Raw genomic sequence first — 17,558 nt, 5'->3', positions numbered from 1 at the left:
TTAAGGAGGAGAAAAGAAGATTAAATACAAATAAAATATATCAATTAAAATTTAAATTTAAAATGCATTTTTAAAAAGGAGGGAGCAATTTTCAAAGCCCAAAGGAAAAATATCATTCTTTGTTCATTACAAAAAGAAACCAATTGGGAGCCTTACCTCTGCCTACCACTGTTACTAATAAATACAGGTTGTTTGGATATAATGGTGAACATTTTTCTCTGATTTTCAGTCTTTCCCTACTATGTTCAAATATGACCAAGTCTCCTTGATCCTATATGGACCTTTTACTAGGTCCTACCATCCCTTCAAATCATATCTTTCCTCCCTTTCTCAGGAAAACTTCTAGAAGAGTAATATAATATTCCCTGCTTCTATTTTCTTTCCTCTAACTCAGTTCTTTTCAATCTATCTTTCAATATCATCAAGTGAAATTGCTCTCTCCAAAGAAACCAGTGATCAGTCCTTCTCCTTTTCTACCTATGAGCTGTATTTGACACTACTTACTACCTACCCCACTTAAATACTCTCTCCTCTTTAAGCCTTCATATTCTTCCCTACTGCTCCTCCTATCTGAATAACTACTCCTTCTTGGTCTCCTTTGCTGCTTGATCACATCACATAGCCACAGCTCTGACCTAGAACCTCTAATTCTTCTAACACAGATTTCTATATTCAGTTCCAGTCTCTTCACTGAGCTTCAATCCAGCATCAACTGCCCATATTTCAAACTAGATAGGAGATATCTCAAGCTGACCACACCATTATTCTTTTACTCCAAATCTACCTCTTTCCCACACTTCCCTATTTGTGTCAACCATTTTCCCATTCTCCCAGTTTGAGAACCTCATCAATGTCCTTAACTCCTCTTTGCCCTAAATCCCATCATTTGCTAAATCTTCATGTTTCTATCCTAACACTTATCACATCTAACTCTGTGTCTCCACACAGCTTCTCTCTTAGTTCAAGCCCTCATTACTTTTCACCTAGATAATTGCAATGGCATCTTTACTGGTGTCCATGCCAAGGTCTCTCCCCACTCCTATAGTAGCAAAACTCCAGTGTTTTCCTATTGCCACTAAAAAAAAACAAATTCCCGTTTAGCTTTTAAATCCCTTCACAACCTCCAACTTATCTTTCCAATCTTCCATTACTCTTACTCCTTTACTCTGTGATTTAACCAAATTGGCCTCCTCTCTATGCCTCTTATGACTCATCATCTCTCATCTTCTGTGATTTTAGACGGGCTGTACCCCTCATGCCTAGGGCAGATCTTCTCTTCACTTCCATCTGGGAGAATCTTTTCTTTTTCTTCTAAGGCTTAGTTCAAATGACACCTTCTACACATCAGGGGCTCTTAACTGTGAAATCTAAAAATAATTATATATGTCTATATTTCAATATAATTGGCTTACTTTATAATCCAGTGTTGTATGTGTTTAAAAAATTCTGAAAATATATCCATAGGTTTCACCAGACTGCCAAAGGGCCCATGACATAAAAAAAAAAAACAGTTAATACCTATTCTATAGAAATCTTGTAAGGATGATCAACTGTGAAAGATGTGGCTACTCTGATCAAGACAATTCCAAACGATGCATGATGAAAAATGCAATTCACTTCTAGAGAAGGAACTGATGACTTCTAATGCAAACTGAATCATTATACTTTCTAAAAATAGCTTTTCTATATGAAGCCTTTTCTGATTCCTTCAATTGCTTGTGACCTCCCTCTCAAACTACTTTGTATTCAACTATTTTGTTTTTATTTCTTTATATTTATTCTATATAGACTTATGCATGTTCTTCTTGTCTCTCTTGTTAGAATGTAAGCTGCTTAAAAATAAGGACTATTCCAAAGCATTTGCATTCCCAGGATCTGGTGCAGCACTGAGCAACAGAAGGTACAACTGATTGAAGAATCATAAAATAAGAAATAAATCTAGAGTCAACAATATTAAAGTATTTTTCTAGGTTAGCTTATAGATACTCACATGGCAAACACTTAAACTACTTCCAGAATTAATGTATGGCTGGTTTAGCCCCAGGTTTATCTTTTTCCCTTTTCATTTGTTTTGGGTAAAAACTTGATGAGGTAAAGTATGTAATCACCAATATATATGTTCATTCATTTTTTTTCAGCTGCTGTTTAGCAAATGCTTAAAATGTGTATAACTCTTTGCATGTTTTGTTGGTTTTTTAAAAAAGCTTCTTTGCTGCAAAATATTTTTATTTGGCTCTGAAATCTTAATTCCCTTGAATACAATATTATTTTCCTTGTACCTACCTTTCGATGATTATGTGCTCAACTGTGAACTTATAAATTCACTTACCAAAGCTAAAAGAATTGTCTTTGTAAGAAAAATTGAGCAAATAACTTTCTCTGATTATACTAAAGTTTTCTTAAGAGATGACCACATACCTTTAATATTAAATGCAGTCAATGTTAAATACAGACTCCTGGGTTCTAAATAGTTAAAAAAAAGGATTGTAAATCCATTTATTCATTACCCTTTGTAGTACCTAATGAAAATATTAGTAGGTACACTGCAAGACAATGGTATTAATTTGAAATAATTTATGTACTATGGGAAGGCCCTACAAAACAGCCCTAGAAGTGAAAAATAACTGCTCCTAAAAGGCTTCTAATGCCAACAGTGGATGAAAATATTTCTACTAGACCATCATCAGAGAAACCACCACTTTACAATGCAAATCATGTGAAGGAACACTCCAAGGAGTGTTCATGATTTAACCCTTTCCCAATTAAACTGTAATTTATTTTTCCTAAAGGCAGCTTTATGAGAGGGGTATGAGAGTCATCTTTATGAGTCATATTCCAGTTTTTTAAATGTATTGGTCACTCCATTTCAAAATATTGTATTTATGTCATGCATATGCAATGATTTCTTATTTCTATCTCTTGTGGGGACAATTAAGTATTGGCTTTGAATCACAAGTCAGAGGGAGTTTGGAATATCTGGTCTTATAATAAGGAAACATACTAGAGAAAGTCAGGAGGCCTGTGTCCAAGTAAATATAGTCTATCACTTATCTAAGCATAGGACTCTGGGAAAGTAGCTGTTTATCTCCCTGAGCTTCTATTTTATCATCTACAAGATAAGAGGATTGGAATAAGCAATCTCTAAAGTCCCCTTCCAACTTTTAACACTCTTGTGATTCTCCAGAAGTCTGCACCTAGATTGTGAGATGTTTGAGGGCAAAGATCATTTTTTGCTTCTTTCTGTATCTCTTGAGTCATATCTTACTCTTCATAACCCAATTTGGGATTTTCTTGGCAAAGATACTACAGTGGTTGCCATTTCCTTCCCCAGTTCCTTTCCAGATGAGGAAATTGGGGTAAGCAAGGGTAAGTGACTTGCCTAAGGTCACACTACTAAGTGAGTGTCTGAGGCCAAATTTGAAATCTGTGTCATTTGAAAAATGTGTCTTCCTGACTCCAGGCCCAGCACTCTATCCACTACACCATTTAGTTGCTTGCTTGGCACATAGTAGGTACTAATAAATGTTTGTTGATGGATTGACTTACCAATAACACTCAAAAAAGCAGGTTCACATGTAAAGGGCAAAATGTCCAGAGAGTAAGAGTGGAAAGATGCCTAGAAATAAAGACTTCTTAAGAAAAAAACCCAAGATTCCATTCCCTATATGATCTGAAAACAAATTTGCTGACCTTTAGTAGAGTTTGAACATTTTCTGCCAGGAAAGAAATCAGATTTGAAATCTAACTGAACAGATAAAAGCAGCTACATTTTGCTTTACATACCATGATCTAATGCATTTACTAAGCACTTATGCTGTTTTCCCTATAATATGATACAAAATTACAAAGTCTAGTAGGGAAATTTGGAAGAGGCTAAAAAAAAGTCATCTAACACACCTACCTCCTCAATAATATCTGGGATGTGTATGAAAACCTGCAGTGACAAGAAAACCACTACCTCCACAAGAAAAATCACAAATTTTTGGAAAGCTCTAAATCAGCCTGATCAGTTTTAAAGAATTGCACTTAGTTTCTGTTGCCATATAAAAATGTTCTTTTCCCTAACTACAAAGGTCTTCTTCACTGACTCTTTATCCTCTTATTCAAATGTCAGTAACCTGGAAGGTTCAAGTTGATATTTTCTAATTAATCTAATTTTTGTCCATACTTTGTCCCTTGGGAAATGCATCCCTTTATCCTCTATGCAGATAACTGCAAAAATTATTCTCAGACTGTTCTATTTCTCTAACTTCAGGTATCAACATGGCATTGCCACTGGAATGCTACCTGAAATGCAGCAAGTTCATGTCTAAAAAGGAATTCCTGATCCTCAAACTAATTTTTCTGACTCTTCCACTTCTATCAAGTAAACAAACATTCATTGTACAACAAATTCAGAAACTTTGGAAGCATTTCCTCCAAATTGCTTACATCCTCTACTAATCCCTTGAACTTTACATTTATTAACTTATCTATTCTGCTTTTCATTCAATAAATAAGACAAGATTCATTAAGTAGTTACCACGTGCTAGGCAAGGGAATGCAAGCAGCACAGTCTCTGTCATCTTCTCAGTCAGTATAGCACAGTGAAAACTTCTAGTGGATGAAGGTTACATACCCTTATCATAAAGCTACCATAAAAATAATGAAGGTAGAAAACTGCACAAAAAGCCATTTTTATTAAAAAACCTACTCACCTTCCTCCTTTCCCCACCCACAAAAATATAAGCAGAGTGAAAAGTAGGGCCAAGATAGACAGACATAGATATATTTCTACACACATATATTTTTAAAACATTATGCAGTAACTATAATATCTAAAGCACAAACAATAAGACAAAATGGGGGGGAAACCCACAAAAGCCCATTAAACATAGGTAAATGACACATTTAAAGAATTTTAAAATTAACACTAGTAAACATACCATGAGAGCAACTAATTGTCTCCATTTTTTTAAATCCTAGGAACTAAAGGTAGAATTTTTAAATGTTTTTAAATAAAATTTAAAAATGTCTACTCAGAGAATAGGAAACCTGAAGAAAATTTATAGATACTATCAGTGACAATCTTATTACAACATAAATTAAAATATCAGACAGTAAAGAAGTGAAAAAAAGTGCTGAAAAAATAACTGAAAAAATCCAAAAACAGGGAGTTAAATCTGAGAGGTCTAGAAAGGGATAATAATAATAGCTGACATTTCATACGGCTTTAAGGTTTTCGAAACTCTTTACATATATATTTCATTTAAACCTCCCCACAAGCCATTGAAAGGCAGGTAGCACAGCTATTATTGTCTCCCCTGTAAAGAAAAGGAAGCTGAGCCTCAGAAGTCAAAAAGCATTCCTTTCACAGCTGAGGTATCAGAGTTGGGATGTGAACCCAGGTTTCAGCTAACTCCAAGTCAAGTGTTCTTTCCCTATACCACAGTCACCTTTACAAGACACAGTAACCTCGGGATCAGTGACATCCCTGACAATTAAGAAAAAACTAAGAACCTAAACACTCTCTTCCATTCAGGGAGGAAAGAAGACCCTCAAATGCCCAGAATCCATTCAAGCTCCTTGACTGTTCACCACACAGCTTAGATGAGGGAAGGAGTCCCAGACTCCATTCCTTCTGGTGAAAAGGAGCCCGATTAGGTCTTATCACTGAAGCTTGAGGTCTCCTGAGCCCCACCATTGATCCTGCCTCTACACAAGCCAATTCATGATTAAGAGGCAAATAAGCAAATATGGGTACTTTCTAAAAGTCATTACCAAATAGTACTGCGAGAGAAAATCGTTTTGATTTTCTTAAAGTACAGAAAAAAATTTTAGAATGGGAAGAAGTTTCTATTTATTTTATAAGACTTGAGCTCTAGATTTGTTCTTTTCTTGAATGAAGTATTTGGTGAGCAACATGTGATGTATAAAAAAAATCCATACTTGAAAGACAATTTTACAAAGGAAGATTATTTTTCTCTGCTTAGGAACAAAAATCTGCATGAATCAAAACACATACCAAAGTTTAGTTCATTTTGAATTTCTAATATTTTCCATTTAAGAGAACACAAACATTAAAAAGATAGCCTGGTCACCTTATTAAAAACAAGGACAAGTATTCTACTTCTCAAAAAATTCATCATCACAAAGAAAAAGGATATCATAAGTAAAATAAAACTGAGCAAAACTTTATTTAAATAAATCTCAATCAATAAATAATAAACAAACATGTTTATGTACCTACTATATTTGAGGCTTTGGAGATGGGGAGAGGAAGATGGAGAAGTATGAATTAAAGAGGGGAAGAGAACGAAAAGAAAAAGGACTGCAATGGGAAGAAGAGGATCTACTGCGATAAAATCCAAGCCACATGGCAATCGATTAATCACTTGACCTTCCGGATCCTCAGTTTCCTCATCTATATAATAAGTCAAATAAAGCCTTTGCCACCAAATCATAGTTATTTTGAGGAGACTCTTATTCACCTCAAGATGCTATTTAAACTGAGAAACTCTGTAGAGCAATCAGCTCGCAAACACAAACCAAAGCAACTACAACTGAAATCAATCAATAAATATTTATTAAATGCCTACTATCTGGCACCCACGGGGCAAAGCACGGAAAAGGCAAAGTTCTCTGCCCTGTTAGGGAAGAGTTAAATTAGACAAGAAAGCAAGTTAGATCAGAGAAGACGCTGACTTTAATTTTATATTTCATTAAAAAAAAATGTAGGCTGAGGAGTGACTTACTTGATGGACAGGCACTTTCTGAGGGGTGTTCTGGGGTGACTGGTGAAGCTGTGCCCAAGGCTGGTGATGTGGATGTGGCGGTGGTGAAGACTGATGATGCATCCCTGGGTGAGGCTGCATTGGAGGACAGGTTGGCAACTGCTGAAAAGATGGAGGCTGACCGGGATGTTGCTGGCCGGGGATCAGTCGGTCTTGTATTGCTTGTGGATCAGCAAGGCCAACGCCAGGACAGCCATTTGGTCTCATGTGGCCACTCATGTCCCGCGGCGCGGAGGACATGCCCATGAAGGGACGGGACTGCTGCATGTTTCTGGGGCCCATATTCCTCTGACCAATTCCCATGGTACCGGGGGGCTGGTGTGACGGCTGAGGGTGGGGAATATTTGGATAACTGCCAACGTCCATGGGTATTCCAGCACTCCCAGGCCTGACCTGAGGAGGAGGGGTGCCCGCTGGATTACTCATGGCTTTCATGGGTGACATGGGAGGCGGAGAGGCATAAGTTCCCTGAGGCTGTGAAGGATGCATAGTTTGTGTGTTCATTTGGTTAAGAGAGCCACTGGGGTGAATGGGCTGCTGGTGCATTAGTCCTTGACCACTGTTTGATGGAAATCCTACAGCATTGGGGTATCTTGGTACAGACGGATTCATTGGAGTGTTATTTGTAAGGCCTAAATTCTGATTCATCCCTGTATTGTTAACTAATCCCTGATTTAGGTTACTGTAAGGATATCGAGAATACTGCCCTGAGTTGTTTATAGTAGGGGAGGGTACTGTCTGGCTCCGAGAACTAAAATTAAGGGTTTGTGGCCTAACAGTCCCTTGCTGAGGAGGATTAGGGGAGAATCGGGGACTGTGAGCAACGGATTCTCCGTGGAGAGCAGTGGGGGGATGGTGATGGAACTGTTGGACCGAGTGGCGTAAAGAAGGCGCCATGCTGGGATTCTGCTGGGGCACGTGAGACAAGTGGCCGGGGCCTGAGGTGGCGATAAAGGGATTTCCCTGATTAAGGCCTTCTTGACCTTGAGAAAACTGGTTCATCCTCTGCTGTGGCTGACCATGCTGCTGCATCGAAAAGTCACCGCGAGCCATATAGTTTCCCATCTGTTGCATGTGGGGAGGATGGCCCTGTCCAGGGGGGCCAGATGGATTCTGGGGCGGCTGCGGTGGCTGCTGCTGTTGCTGGTAAGGGGCTCTTATCTGGTCTGGCACCTGAACAGCCCGAGGTCCCCACATAGAGCCACTGTCCACAAAAGGTTGCCCATGCCTTTCATTCTGCATGCCAGGATAAACTCCCATCTGGCCACCACTACTGCCACCATGAGGAACCTGAGGAACAGGAGGGTTGTGATACTGTGAATGAGGAGAGGCTATCCCATTCCCCGGGGCATTACTCATCATTCTGTTAGGCTGATCCATCAGATGCATCTTTTGCTGTTCATATTGATTATAGTGATCAAAGTGGGTCAACTTTGCTTGATTTTGATTAGTGGGGGGATGATGAAGAGAGGATTGTAAAGAGGCAAAACCTTGGTCTATAGGCATTTGCTGACCCATAGGATTGACTGGATTTTCAGGGTAACCACATTCTCCAAGGCCTTCCAGCCCTTCACTGAAAATATTTCCATCCTCTCCAAAAAGACTCATCATTCCTGGATCCGCCATCTTTTTCTAGCACACAGCTCCTCAGAGCTACAATTGGAGAGAGCTAGTCTGTGCTTCACCACTTCACTGAGGTGTTTGTCACCAAAGCCTTTAATCCTTAGCTAATCTTCTTCATGTCATTCCATATTTCCTTAATTCTTTTGAACCATGCAGTGTCAAGCAAAGTCTGATTATAAGTCCTAGAAAAATAAGAGGAGACAAAATAGACACAGAATTAGAAATAAATCTTGAAAATTGTCAAGACTCTACATATTTAAATTTGGTTTATACCAAACAATACTAATTTACCCCACTGACTGAACTGTAGTTTGTAAATCTAGTTCACTTTAAGAGAAACTCATTAGCTTCCATCAGAAGCAAAACACTAACCTTAACCTTAAATTAATCCATTCACTACACTTCCTAGTATTCCATTCTTGGATGGAACAGAACAAAAGAACATACAACATGCAGCAGCAGCAGCAGCAGCTGCCACAGCAGGCAGGCAGATGTATGAATCTAGCCAAGCAGCCCATCTGCTGAACTAAAGCCCTGAAAATGCTCTAGTTACCAACAGCATGTCCTTAACCTTATTCCCTTGAGCAGTGTAATCAGATGAGCAAGCATCATCATCTAGGGCTGTGATAAGCTGAAGTTAGTTAAATTTATGACAGTATCCTATAAACATCAAAAGAAGTCATTACATCTGAAATTAGAGCACTACAGTCAACCTACAAATGTGCAGGTAACATACTTAGTCACAGCTATCCACCTGTCAATGTTTAAAACTGAGCTGAAAAACAAGCTTAGAAACAGAAAAGTCCATTCATAATTGCATTGTGGTTAACACTATGAATGTACAAGCTTCAGAATAAGACTTAAAAGAGTTGTTTTCATTTGTCAAGAAGACAAATTTCTAAATATCATAGTCATTCTAATAAATATGGCTCAATGCCCACTAAATATAAGATCTGTGCCAAATTCTGTGTGTTGATGACAAAGGAAGTTCAATCACTGGATGCATTATCAACCAAAGTCACAGTGGCTACCAATGACGTAATAGGATCCCATTTATGAGTTGATAAAAAAAAAACAAAAAAGAAAAATTCTAGCTACAGACCTCATACAAGTTATTCTCATGAATAAGAACATAAAAATTTTCATTAAATAAAAATAGGCAATGCTGAAGATTATTTTCATAGAACAAAGTCCAAACAATTTCATATAGCCCAGCACCACATTGTTTGTAACAACAGTGAGCATGTACTCTCTCCAATAGTTAGTATTTTATTCAAATAGCTTCAAAGGCATATTTGGTTTCAAATCATACTCTTGCATTGTGCCAAGAACTCTTTATCATGTTTAAATAATCCATTAACATTCACAAGGTTTTTTTCTCACAACAGATATGGAAGCTCTTGTCATTCCCATTTTGCAGATTAGGGTTAGAGAGAATGAGTGATTTCACCTTAGTTGTATGGTTACTGTCAAAATCAAAAGTCAAACAATGTATTCTGATACCAACACTAAAAATATTACCACTATACCATGGCCCCTCAAAAAAGATTGATCTGTGATGTGGTTAAGTTAGTATTTTTTTCTGAATTTTCATTAATAGGATCTTTATGTAGGTTCTAATTAACTTTTGGAAAATGACTGAAATCATAAACATCTTTCAAATTTATATTTTTTCTCCTTTATAAGCACAGAAAAGAACTGTATGCTACTGATCCTCTTTTTAAAAAATTAACAGTTAATTCTCAAGAAATTTAAAAGGAAATTTAGACTCCACACGAGTCTAAATTATGGGTGGTAATTATTATATGGAACTTAAATGACTAGATGTCCCTAGCAAGCAAGTCTCATGGGAATATACTAGTCAGACCAAAATGTGTAGACTCATTTTCCCCTATTCTAACATTCCTAACAAGATGTGATGATTTACTCTACATAAAATGTAAACAGCATCCCAATTCAATGCCAGAACTACAGACATAACCTAAAAGGGTCCTAAGGTGTGTAGTTTTCAGATGACAGCTGTCAGACTTCTCTCTACTAAGCTGCTGACTGCTATAACCTTTCTCATCTAGTTTCCCCACCCCCACCCAGAAACAGAAGTCAAACAGGTGAAAATAAGGTGAGCATTTAAACAAATTCAGTGGTAAACATGTTATGTGTGTAAATGATCTAGCATTTGAAACAAAGTAAAACGAAACCAGCAACACAGAAAGCAAGAACAATCCTTATAAACTGAATTTATTACCTATAAAGCTCAGTCAAATTAATTTATTCAAAATTATTTTTCCCTTTCAGAATCATAAACACTGGAATGGAAACTTAAAATCATTAATACTATTCACTAGAAAACACATTGACATAGCATGGGAAATGTATAGCTAGCAATGTGTATGACTTTTGATGCCACTACTTTAAAGCAAGACTCTTCAAACTTTAGGCATTGAAGTTTTAGTTACCTAGGGATAAGAGACTGGTCCAAAATACAAAAGAAGTTCTCTTCATGTAAAATTACTTATTTTTAACCTATACTTTCGAGGAAACATTTTAAAAGGCAACAACCAAGATATTATCTTTCACCTATAAGCCAAAGATAACAAAAAGAGATAAAAGGGAATATAATGACTTAGTAATACTACTTTTCACCATAGTACTCTACTTAATATTATTTGAAAAGTAAACTGATGAATCTTTTCCCATTTGTCTCCTCTCCTATAGGATATATGGTTGGCAAAAAAAAAAAAAGATCAAGTTTCTCAACTGACAAAGGTGAGAACTAACAGAATTAGAGAACTTTTGCTATGAAAACCAATATTAAGAGCCACAGAAATGTAGAGGTATAAGGAAAATTGGAGGCTGCCTTGTCAAGTATCTCATTTTACCTAAGTTTAGAAATTCTTTCATACATTTTACTTAGGAAACATCTTGTTAAGGTTTTTTATGGCTTTAAAATATGATCCTCCAATCAAGAAAAACAAAATGACTATATAAATGAAATTTAATAACATGAGGAAAATAAAAGTATAAATATATTTCCTTTTATTCAGAAATGACTCAAAAATATGAGAATATAAAATAAAGGATTTCTTTTCTTGGTGAATAATTATACAGTACTTTTTTAATTATTCAAGGATCATGGAAAATTCCTTCAATGCTTAAACATGATTATGTAGTTGACATGAATTACATATCTTTTAATGAGCCAAACACCTATGCTAGTAGGGTTTGGCTATGAAAAACACACCAGGAATTTTAACTGCTTCTTTAGGAAGTGGGGAAGAAAAATGCCAGGTTAAAGCCATAGAATAACATTTGTTTGGGCAAAAATGAGTCTTTAGAAGGAGGAAATTTTACTTGGGAAGTCAGGAGTAGAAAACATAGCACTATAATGTATTTTTAAACGAGGCTATTTTAAAAATAGTACTTAATTATTTTCCATTCATTTCTGGTCTCCTACATTTCCAATAACTAGCTCTTTACACATACACTTTTCGTAAGTTAACATTCCACATTTTTGCTTTTATCATTACAACCAGAATAGTAGAAGAATCTGATGGTTCTAGTAGCAGAGACTAGACATTTTCTTAGGAGGGATTATTAAATGATACCTTTTTGTCATGTGGTCATATGTTTCACATAAAAACCATTTCCTTTTGGTTCCTTTACCTTCCTCATCAACTTACTTGAATGGGCAACCAGCCAGCAAGAAAGCATAAGGACTTCAACAAAAATTTTCAACACATTTAGACAAATTTATACATATATAAAAATGTGAGCCACTTGGATTCTTCTCCACGGGATGCTGTAGGATACTTTGGTGTCATGAACTGATCGAATTGTTCTCCGTAACAATATCCAAAGTAGTAAACCTCTCTCAGGTTAAAAAAAAAATCATAACTCAGTGGATACATGTAATATTACAGTACTTTACTAAAACCCTTCAAAGGCTATTATCAGTGATGTCCAATTCTGTGATGACCATATTAGCCACCTTGGGGAAAGGGAAATTCCAAGCAACTAAACTGGCAGATTGCTGGCAATAGGGAACAATCTGCTTACCTGACAAGGATCTACAGAAGGAAACAGGAACTTTTATCTTAGGTCAGGTGTAGGTTTACCACATGGAGTAAGCAAATGGTCCTAAATATTTTGCCCCTTCTAAATTATATGCTTTGGCAGGACAGATATAATGCTCTTTCTTGGATGAAATAAAAACTCATTATCTTTTAACAAAGATAACTAATTCTACTATGTATATCCTCACTTGAGAAAAACATCATTAGATTAAACACTACTACTTGGAAGGTTTTTCTTTTTATTACTAAAATCATTGATAGGATGAAACAACTTCATTATTTTTGAATGTCATATTAAGTTTTAAATCCTAAACACCTGTAAAAGTTCTTATTAAACATTTGTTATTTTTCGTTTTTTTGGAAAAACAAAATTTTTGCTATAAGGTTATAATTTCTTTGAACAGTCATGCTAAATTAATGAAATTTTAAGTATCTGTTATTTTAGAAGAGCAGTCTTGCTTTCCCTTCTCCCATTATCAAATATTCCCATGTTTCTAATAATAAGATGTATCATATTCATGTCAGTCATTAATATATTAGATCAATAAACTGAGATTGTCAAGCCCTATAGAAAGGACAGTGTTTTTTAGGTTTGTAAAATTCAAAATATTCTAGAAAAATAAAAAATCATTATGGTATCACCAATTTTCTAAACAGTAATAAAAAACCTCCATTTTGGGGAACAAAATGAATTAATCTAAATTTATGTATTTTAAGTTAATACCATGCTTTATTTTCCCAATTTAACACAGTAAAAAGTAACATATTTTTCCCAAAAATGTAATGATATGAAAGCTAGGACTAATACTAGATTTTTTTAAAGTTTCATAATAGAAAGATTTTTTAAACATATCTGTCTATTTAAAAAAAAACTCAGACAAATGCAACAAATAATTATACAATTTAAAATTTATTACTGAAACATTTAACTTGCAATGTTTTTTTCAAAAGGTGGCTTCTAAAACTAGTTTCATTTCTGACAATTCCATTTGTTTTTCTCTGTGTTTTTTTTAAAGACACAACACAGTTATGCTTAACATTTTCCTTTACTTTTTGCAATGGTGAGCTACCACATTACATAACAGCATTTCACAGGTTTGTTACAGAAAAGTTTCAGTTATTTCCACATAAATGAGTCTTATTATGGTGGTTTCTTTATAAGATAAAGTGTTCACTATAACATTTAAGCCTCAAGAATTTTTCAGAACACCTAAATATTTTCTTTTTAAGTCAAATGCTATAAAAATCATCTGATGATTATAAATATGTGACAATAAAATAAAATTAATGGAGAAATTAATGATATTCTACAATACACAGAAGTTGCTTCATAAAAGCACAAGAGCCAGAGAAAACACAAAACGTTCCTTGACAAAATGACCTCAACACCCTGACCTTCAACTTTAAAAATGTTATTTCCTTGAAACCAACCCTTTTAAACCTAAAGTTCTATGGGAAAAGAAAAAAAGAATACACTGGTCCTTACTAAGAACATGGCTAAACATGATGATCACAAAAAATATAAACTATAGAAAGCACCGAAGACTATCTTCATGGCTATTAGAGAGACCAATATTAATACAGAGAGAGGTCTCTAATAGAATACCACTCTGTCTTTAGCCTTCTCTTCTAGGCAATATTTTTCAAATTTTTGGATGAAGATACAAATGACATGCTCATCATGAGTTTGACATGAAGCAGAGCTAATAATACTGGATGACAGAACCAGAAGCTAAAAAGATCATGAAATTTTTTAAGAATAGAACATAAAATGGGGTTTAACAGAAAATGTAAAGCCCTACACCTGGATTAAAAAAGTACCAATTGCACAAACATCTAAGAAAGAGTTTACAATTAAAAGATCTTGTTGTTTTAGTGAAATGGGTACATTAGACTGAAAAACTAATGGAGTCTGTGATAATGGGGTAATTCACCTAGGCCATTTCTTGTGCACATGCCTGCTCAAGCATGTGTGTGTACACACACACACACACACACACATCCTTGCTTTGTTAGACAGTGCATCAACTGACTAGATAGTATTGCCCTGAAACAGAAAATGTAGGAAGAAATATGTTAACAAATAGATAAACTGAGATATTTGAAAAAAATCAATTGGATACTGCCACAGCCTTGAGAAAAACTAAAACTCATCTTCTTCATGACCCAAGGAAGCCATTTGCCCAATGATCAAGTGTGATGTTCAGGCTAGATTCTTTATCGATCTAGAGCTATCTATCTCTGAGAGAAGCAAGCTGGAGTCTAGAAGTATACAAGAATTTTTAGTTACAATCTCTTCAGGGAAGAGACCCCACTATCCAGGCCTCAAAAAGCAATCTCTCTCCATGAATATCCTTTAAACACTGTATGAACTATCTACTTATCCTACAGCAACCTGTGTGTGTGTGTATATATATATGTGTGTGTGTGTGTGTGTATATGAAGATATTACTATAGATCCCTATCATATACCTTTTTTTTCAAGTTCCTAATAACTTAGAATTAAAAAGGAATTCAAAGATGAGCCTGTTTATTAGTTTCAGTATTGAAAACTTAAAGGTTGTTTGTTTCTTTGTTTCTAAGACAGATTGCCAGTCCAGTATGACTCAACTGCATGACAAGGCAGTTAAAAATGCTAATGTAAAACTTGAGACAGAAAAAGGGAGGTGACAGTCCTACTGTAGCAGAACACATCTGGATTGTTCTGTTTAGATAGGAAAGGCAAAGGACAAGCTGGAGCATGCCCAAAGAAGAGCAACCATGTTGATAGGATTTGAAACTATGTCATATAGGCTCAGGGAAAGGAAGTAGGGATATTTAGCCTAGAGAAGATAAGATTTAGGAAGGACAAGATAGTTGTTTTTTAAGTACTTGAAGGGCTGTCATGTAGATGAGGGATTAGACTTGTTTTGCTTGGCCCCAGAGGGCAGAGCCAGGAGTAACAGGTAGAAGTTAAAGAAAGCAGGGAGACAGATTTGGGCTCAAGAAGGAAAAAATCCTCTTTATTATGGTTGTGTAAAAGCAGAAAAGGCTGCCTTAAAAGGTACAGATTGTCCCTAGCTGGAAGGCTTCAAATGGAGACAAGATCGCTTGTCAGTAATGTTGTCAAGGGGATTTCTGTTCATTTATAAAATGCTCTAGATTAGCCCTAAAATTCCTTTCAAGCCCGTAGTTTTAAAATAGCTACCTTGATAAAGAACATGAGGCAGAAAGAGAAAAGAGTAATAAAAGACCTTACATTCATTAAGATAGAAAACACACTCTAAAAAGTAACATCTCTTTATAGAATAATTTCCTGAACCACAAAAAGACAAACAGAAAAGTTACAAGTTAGTGAAATTTGAGAAACTAATTTCTATTACTCCTAGTAAGAAGGTTATGCTACAAAACTATTGAAATAGTGCAAATTTTAGAAAATTCATTGGATAATACCATATCGTGACCCTAAAAAAAAGTCCTAGGCCTATCAAAAATAATAAGTCTATAAAGGCAGTATACTGATGCTACATGTTTATTAACCTAATAAAAATCACCATTAGAAAGCACCATTATCCCATTTATTCCAGACTTGCTTCAAGCTATTGGTTTGGAATGCACAGGATAGCTATGTGATGACAATCCCAAAAGAGAGAGAGAGTAAAATTGGAGGAGAAAAAAAGAGTTGTATTATTGTCATCAACTGTCAAGTGATCTCCTAGTAATTAAAGTCTCTTACAAAGCTGACAGTAAACCACTGGAAGATTCAAGAGATGAACTAAGGACCGAATACTGAAGCTCTGGGGGCAAAAAGACACTCAGTGCACAACTGGTGGTTCTTCTTAAGGACCATGCTTTTTGTACACTTATAGCAGTTGTCACTGATTAACTGGTCTAGCAATTTCTTATTTTTTTACATTTAAAATGCATTTAGAAAGCTGCAAGTAGCCTTCTTTTCATATTCTAGAGGAAACAAAGAGCTCACCATCCTCACTAGTTACAGGAGAGGTTGGAGTAGCAAGTACATAGGCTTCTTTTACACATACGGCCAACATTTCTCCTAAAAAGTTTTACAGTACTACAGATGAAATTAATTTATCTTCTTTCTTTGCTAGAGCAGAACATATGTGATTGGTAGGGCATCTTATCCATTATAAAAAACTTGAGCACAAAGACAAGCCAAGTGTCAAAAGATATAAAGGGCACAGGTCATCCCAGCATGCTAGAAGTTTTTCGAAGGACTGCAGCTGTTAATATATGGCTGTTTTATGCAAAAGAGAAATGATAGGAAATAATATTTCAAATATCGATCATACTCAATGAAGCAAGGAGACTAATGTACAATAAAAATGGATAACCAAAATTGAAAGGAAGTTGGAACAGGAGGAAGTGTAAAAGTTTCTTCAAAATACAGAACACATACTGTATTTATAATAATTAGTTTAATAAAATTAAAGAATTTTATAAAAATATTTTATCATTGTTGTATAGTTAATGATTTTCTTAATAATTAAAATATACTCATTAATATACATTCATTAGTTAAAAGGATTTTCATTGGATTTGTATGCAGAGGAAAATATATGAAATCAGCTAATCTCTCTGGGCCTCAGTTTTCCTAAAAAGAGAGTTTGTTTAAAGTAGATGACTTATTTTCCTGGCCAGTCCTAAATCTTTGTTCAGTGACCCTATAATTTATCTATTAATGACTATTCCTTCTGAATGAGTTAATGAATATTCCTTTTGAAAGTCTGAATTTGTCAGAAGTTTAAAACAAGTAGAGTGTAATAGAATTGTCCCACCAGTAATTCATTCATTCATTATACAAACTTAGGCAAGACAGTTAACTTCTTTGAGTCACAGTTTTCTCCCCTGTAAAGTTTTTAAATTGTACTAGATGAGCTGTAAGATCTTGGATTCCAAAATTATATAGTTCCAGATGGATGTTTTATTACAAATGAAACAAATTACTAAATATTTAGGAGATATTTTAAAGTTCAACCCCAAAAACATATCATTTCAATTACAGTGAGATAACACTTGTTTGCATCAATAGCTTATGGTGTAACAAGTTCAGTAATTTGTTTCCCTCTACTGATGCAAATCACAATTC

The 17,558-nt window shown here is 35.3% G+C and overlaps 1 protein-coding gene across 8 annotated transcripts in view; it reads right to left on the bottom strand.

Annotated features, from left to right (window-relative positions):
- The window catches only part of CHD7 (chromodomain helicase DNA binding protein 7), a 241,360-nt gene that overhangs the window by 151,154 nt on the left and 72,648 nt on the right, over window positions 1–17,558 (bottom strand). For all 8 annotated transcript variants that reach the window (XM_056823954.1, XM_056823960.1, XM_056823961.1 and 5 more), the window contains exon 2: window positions 6,735–8,578. In XM_056823954.1, coding sequence (XP_056679932.1) covers window positions 6,735–8,399 — 1,665 coding nt within the window. In that variant the 5' untranslated portion in view covers window positions 8,400–8,578. The remainder of the gene's footprint in view (window positions 1–6,734; window positions 8,579–17,558) is intronic.

Source organism: Monodelphis domestica, chromosome 3, assembly GCF_027887165.1.
Source record: "Monodelphis domestica isolate mMonDom1 chromosome 3, mMonDom1.pri, whole genome shotgun sequence".
NCBI lineage: Eukaryota > Metazoa > Chordata > Mammalia > Didelphimorphia > Didelphidae > Monodelphis > Monodelphis domestica.
Note: the sequence above shows the minus strand (reverse complement) of the source record. Positions and strands in the feature narration are given on the sequence as shown.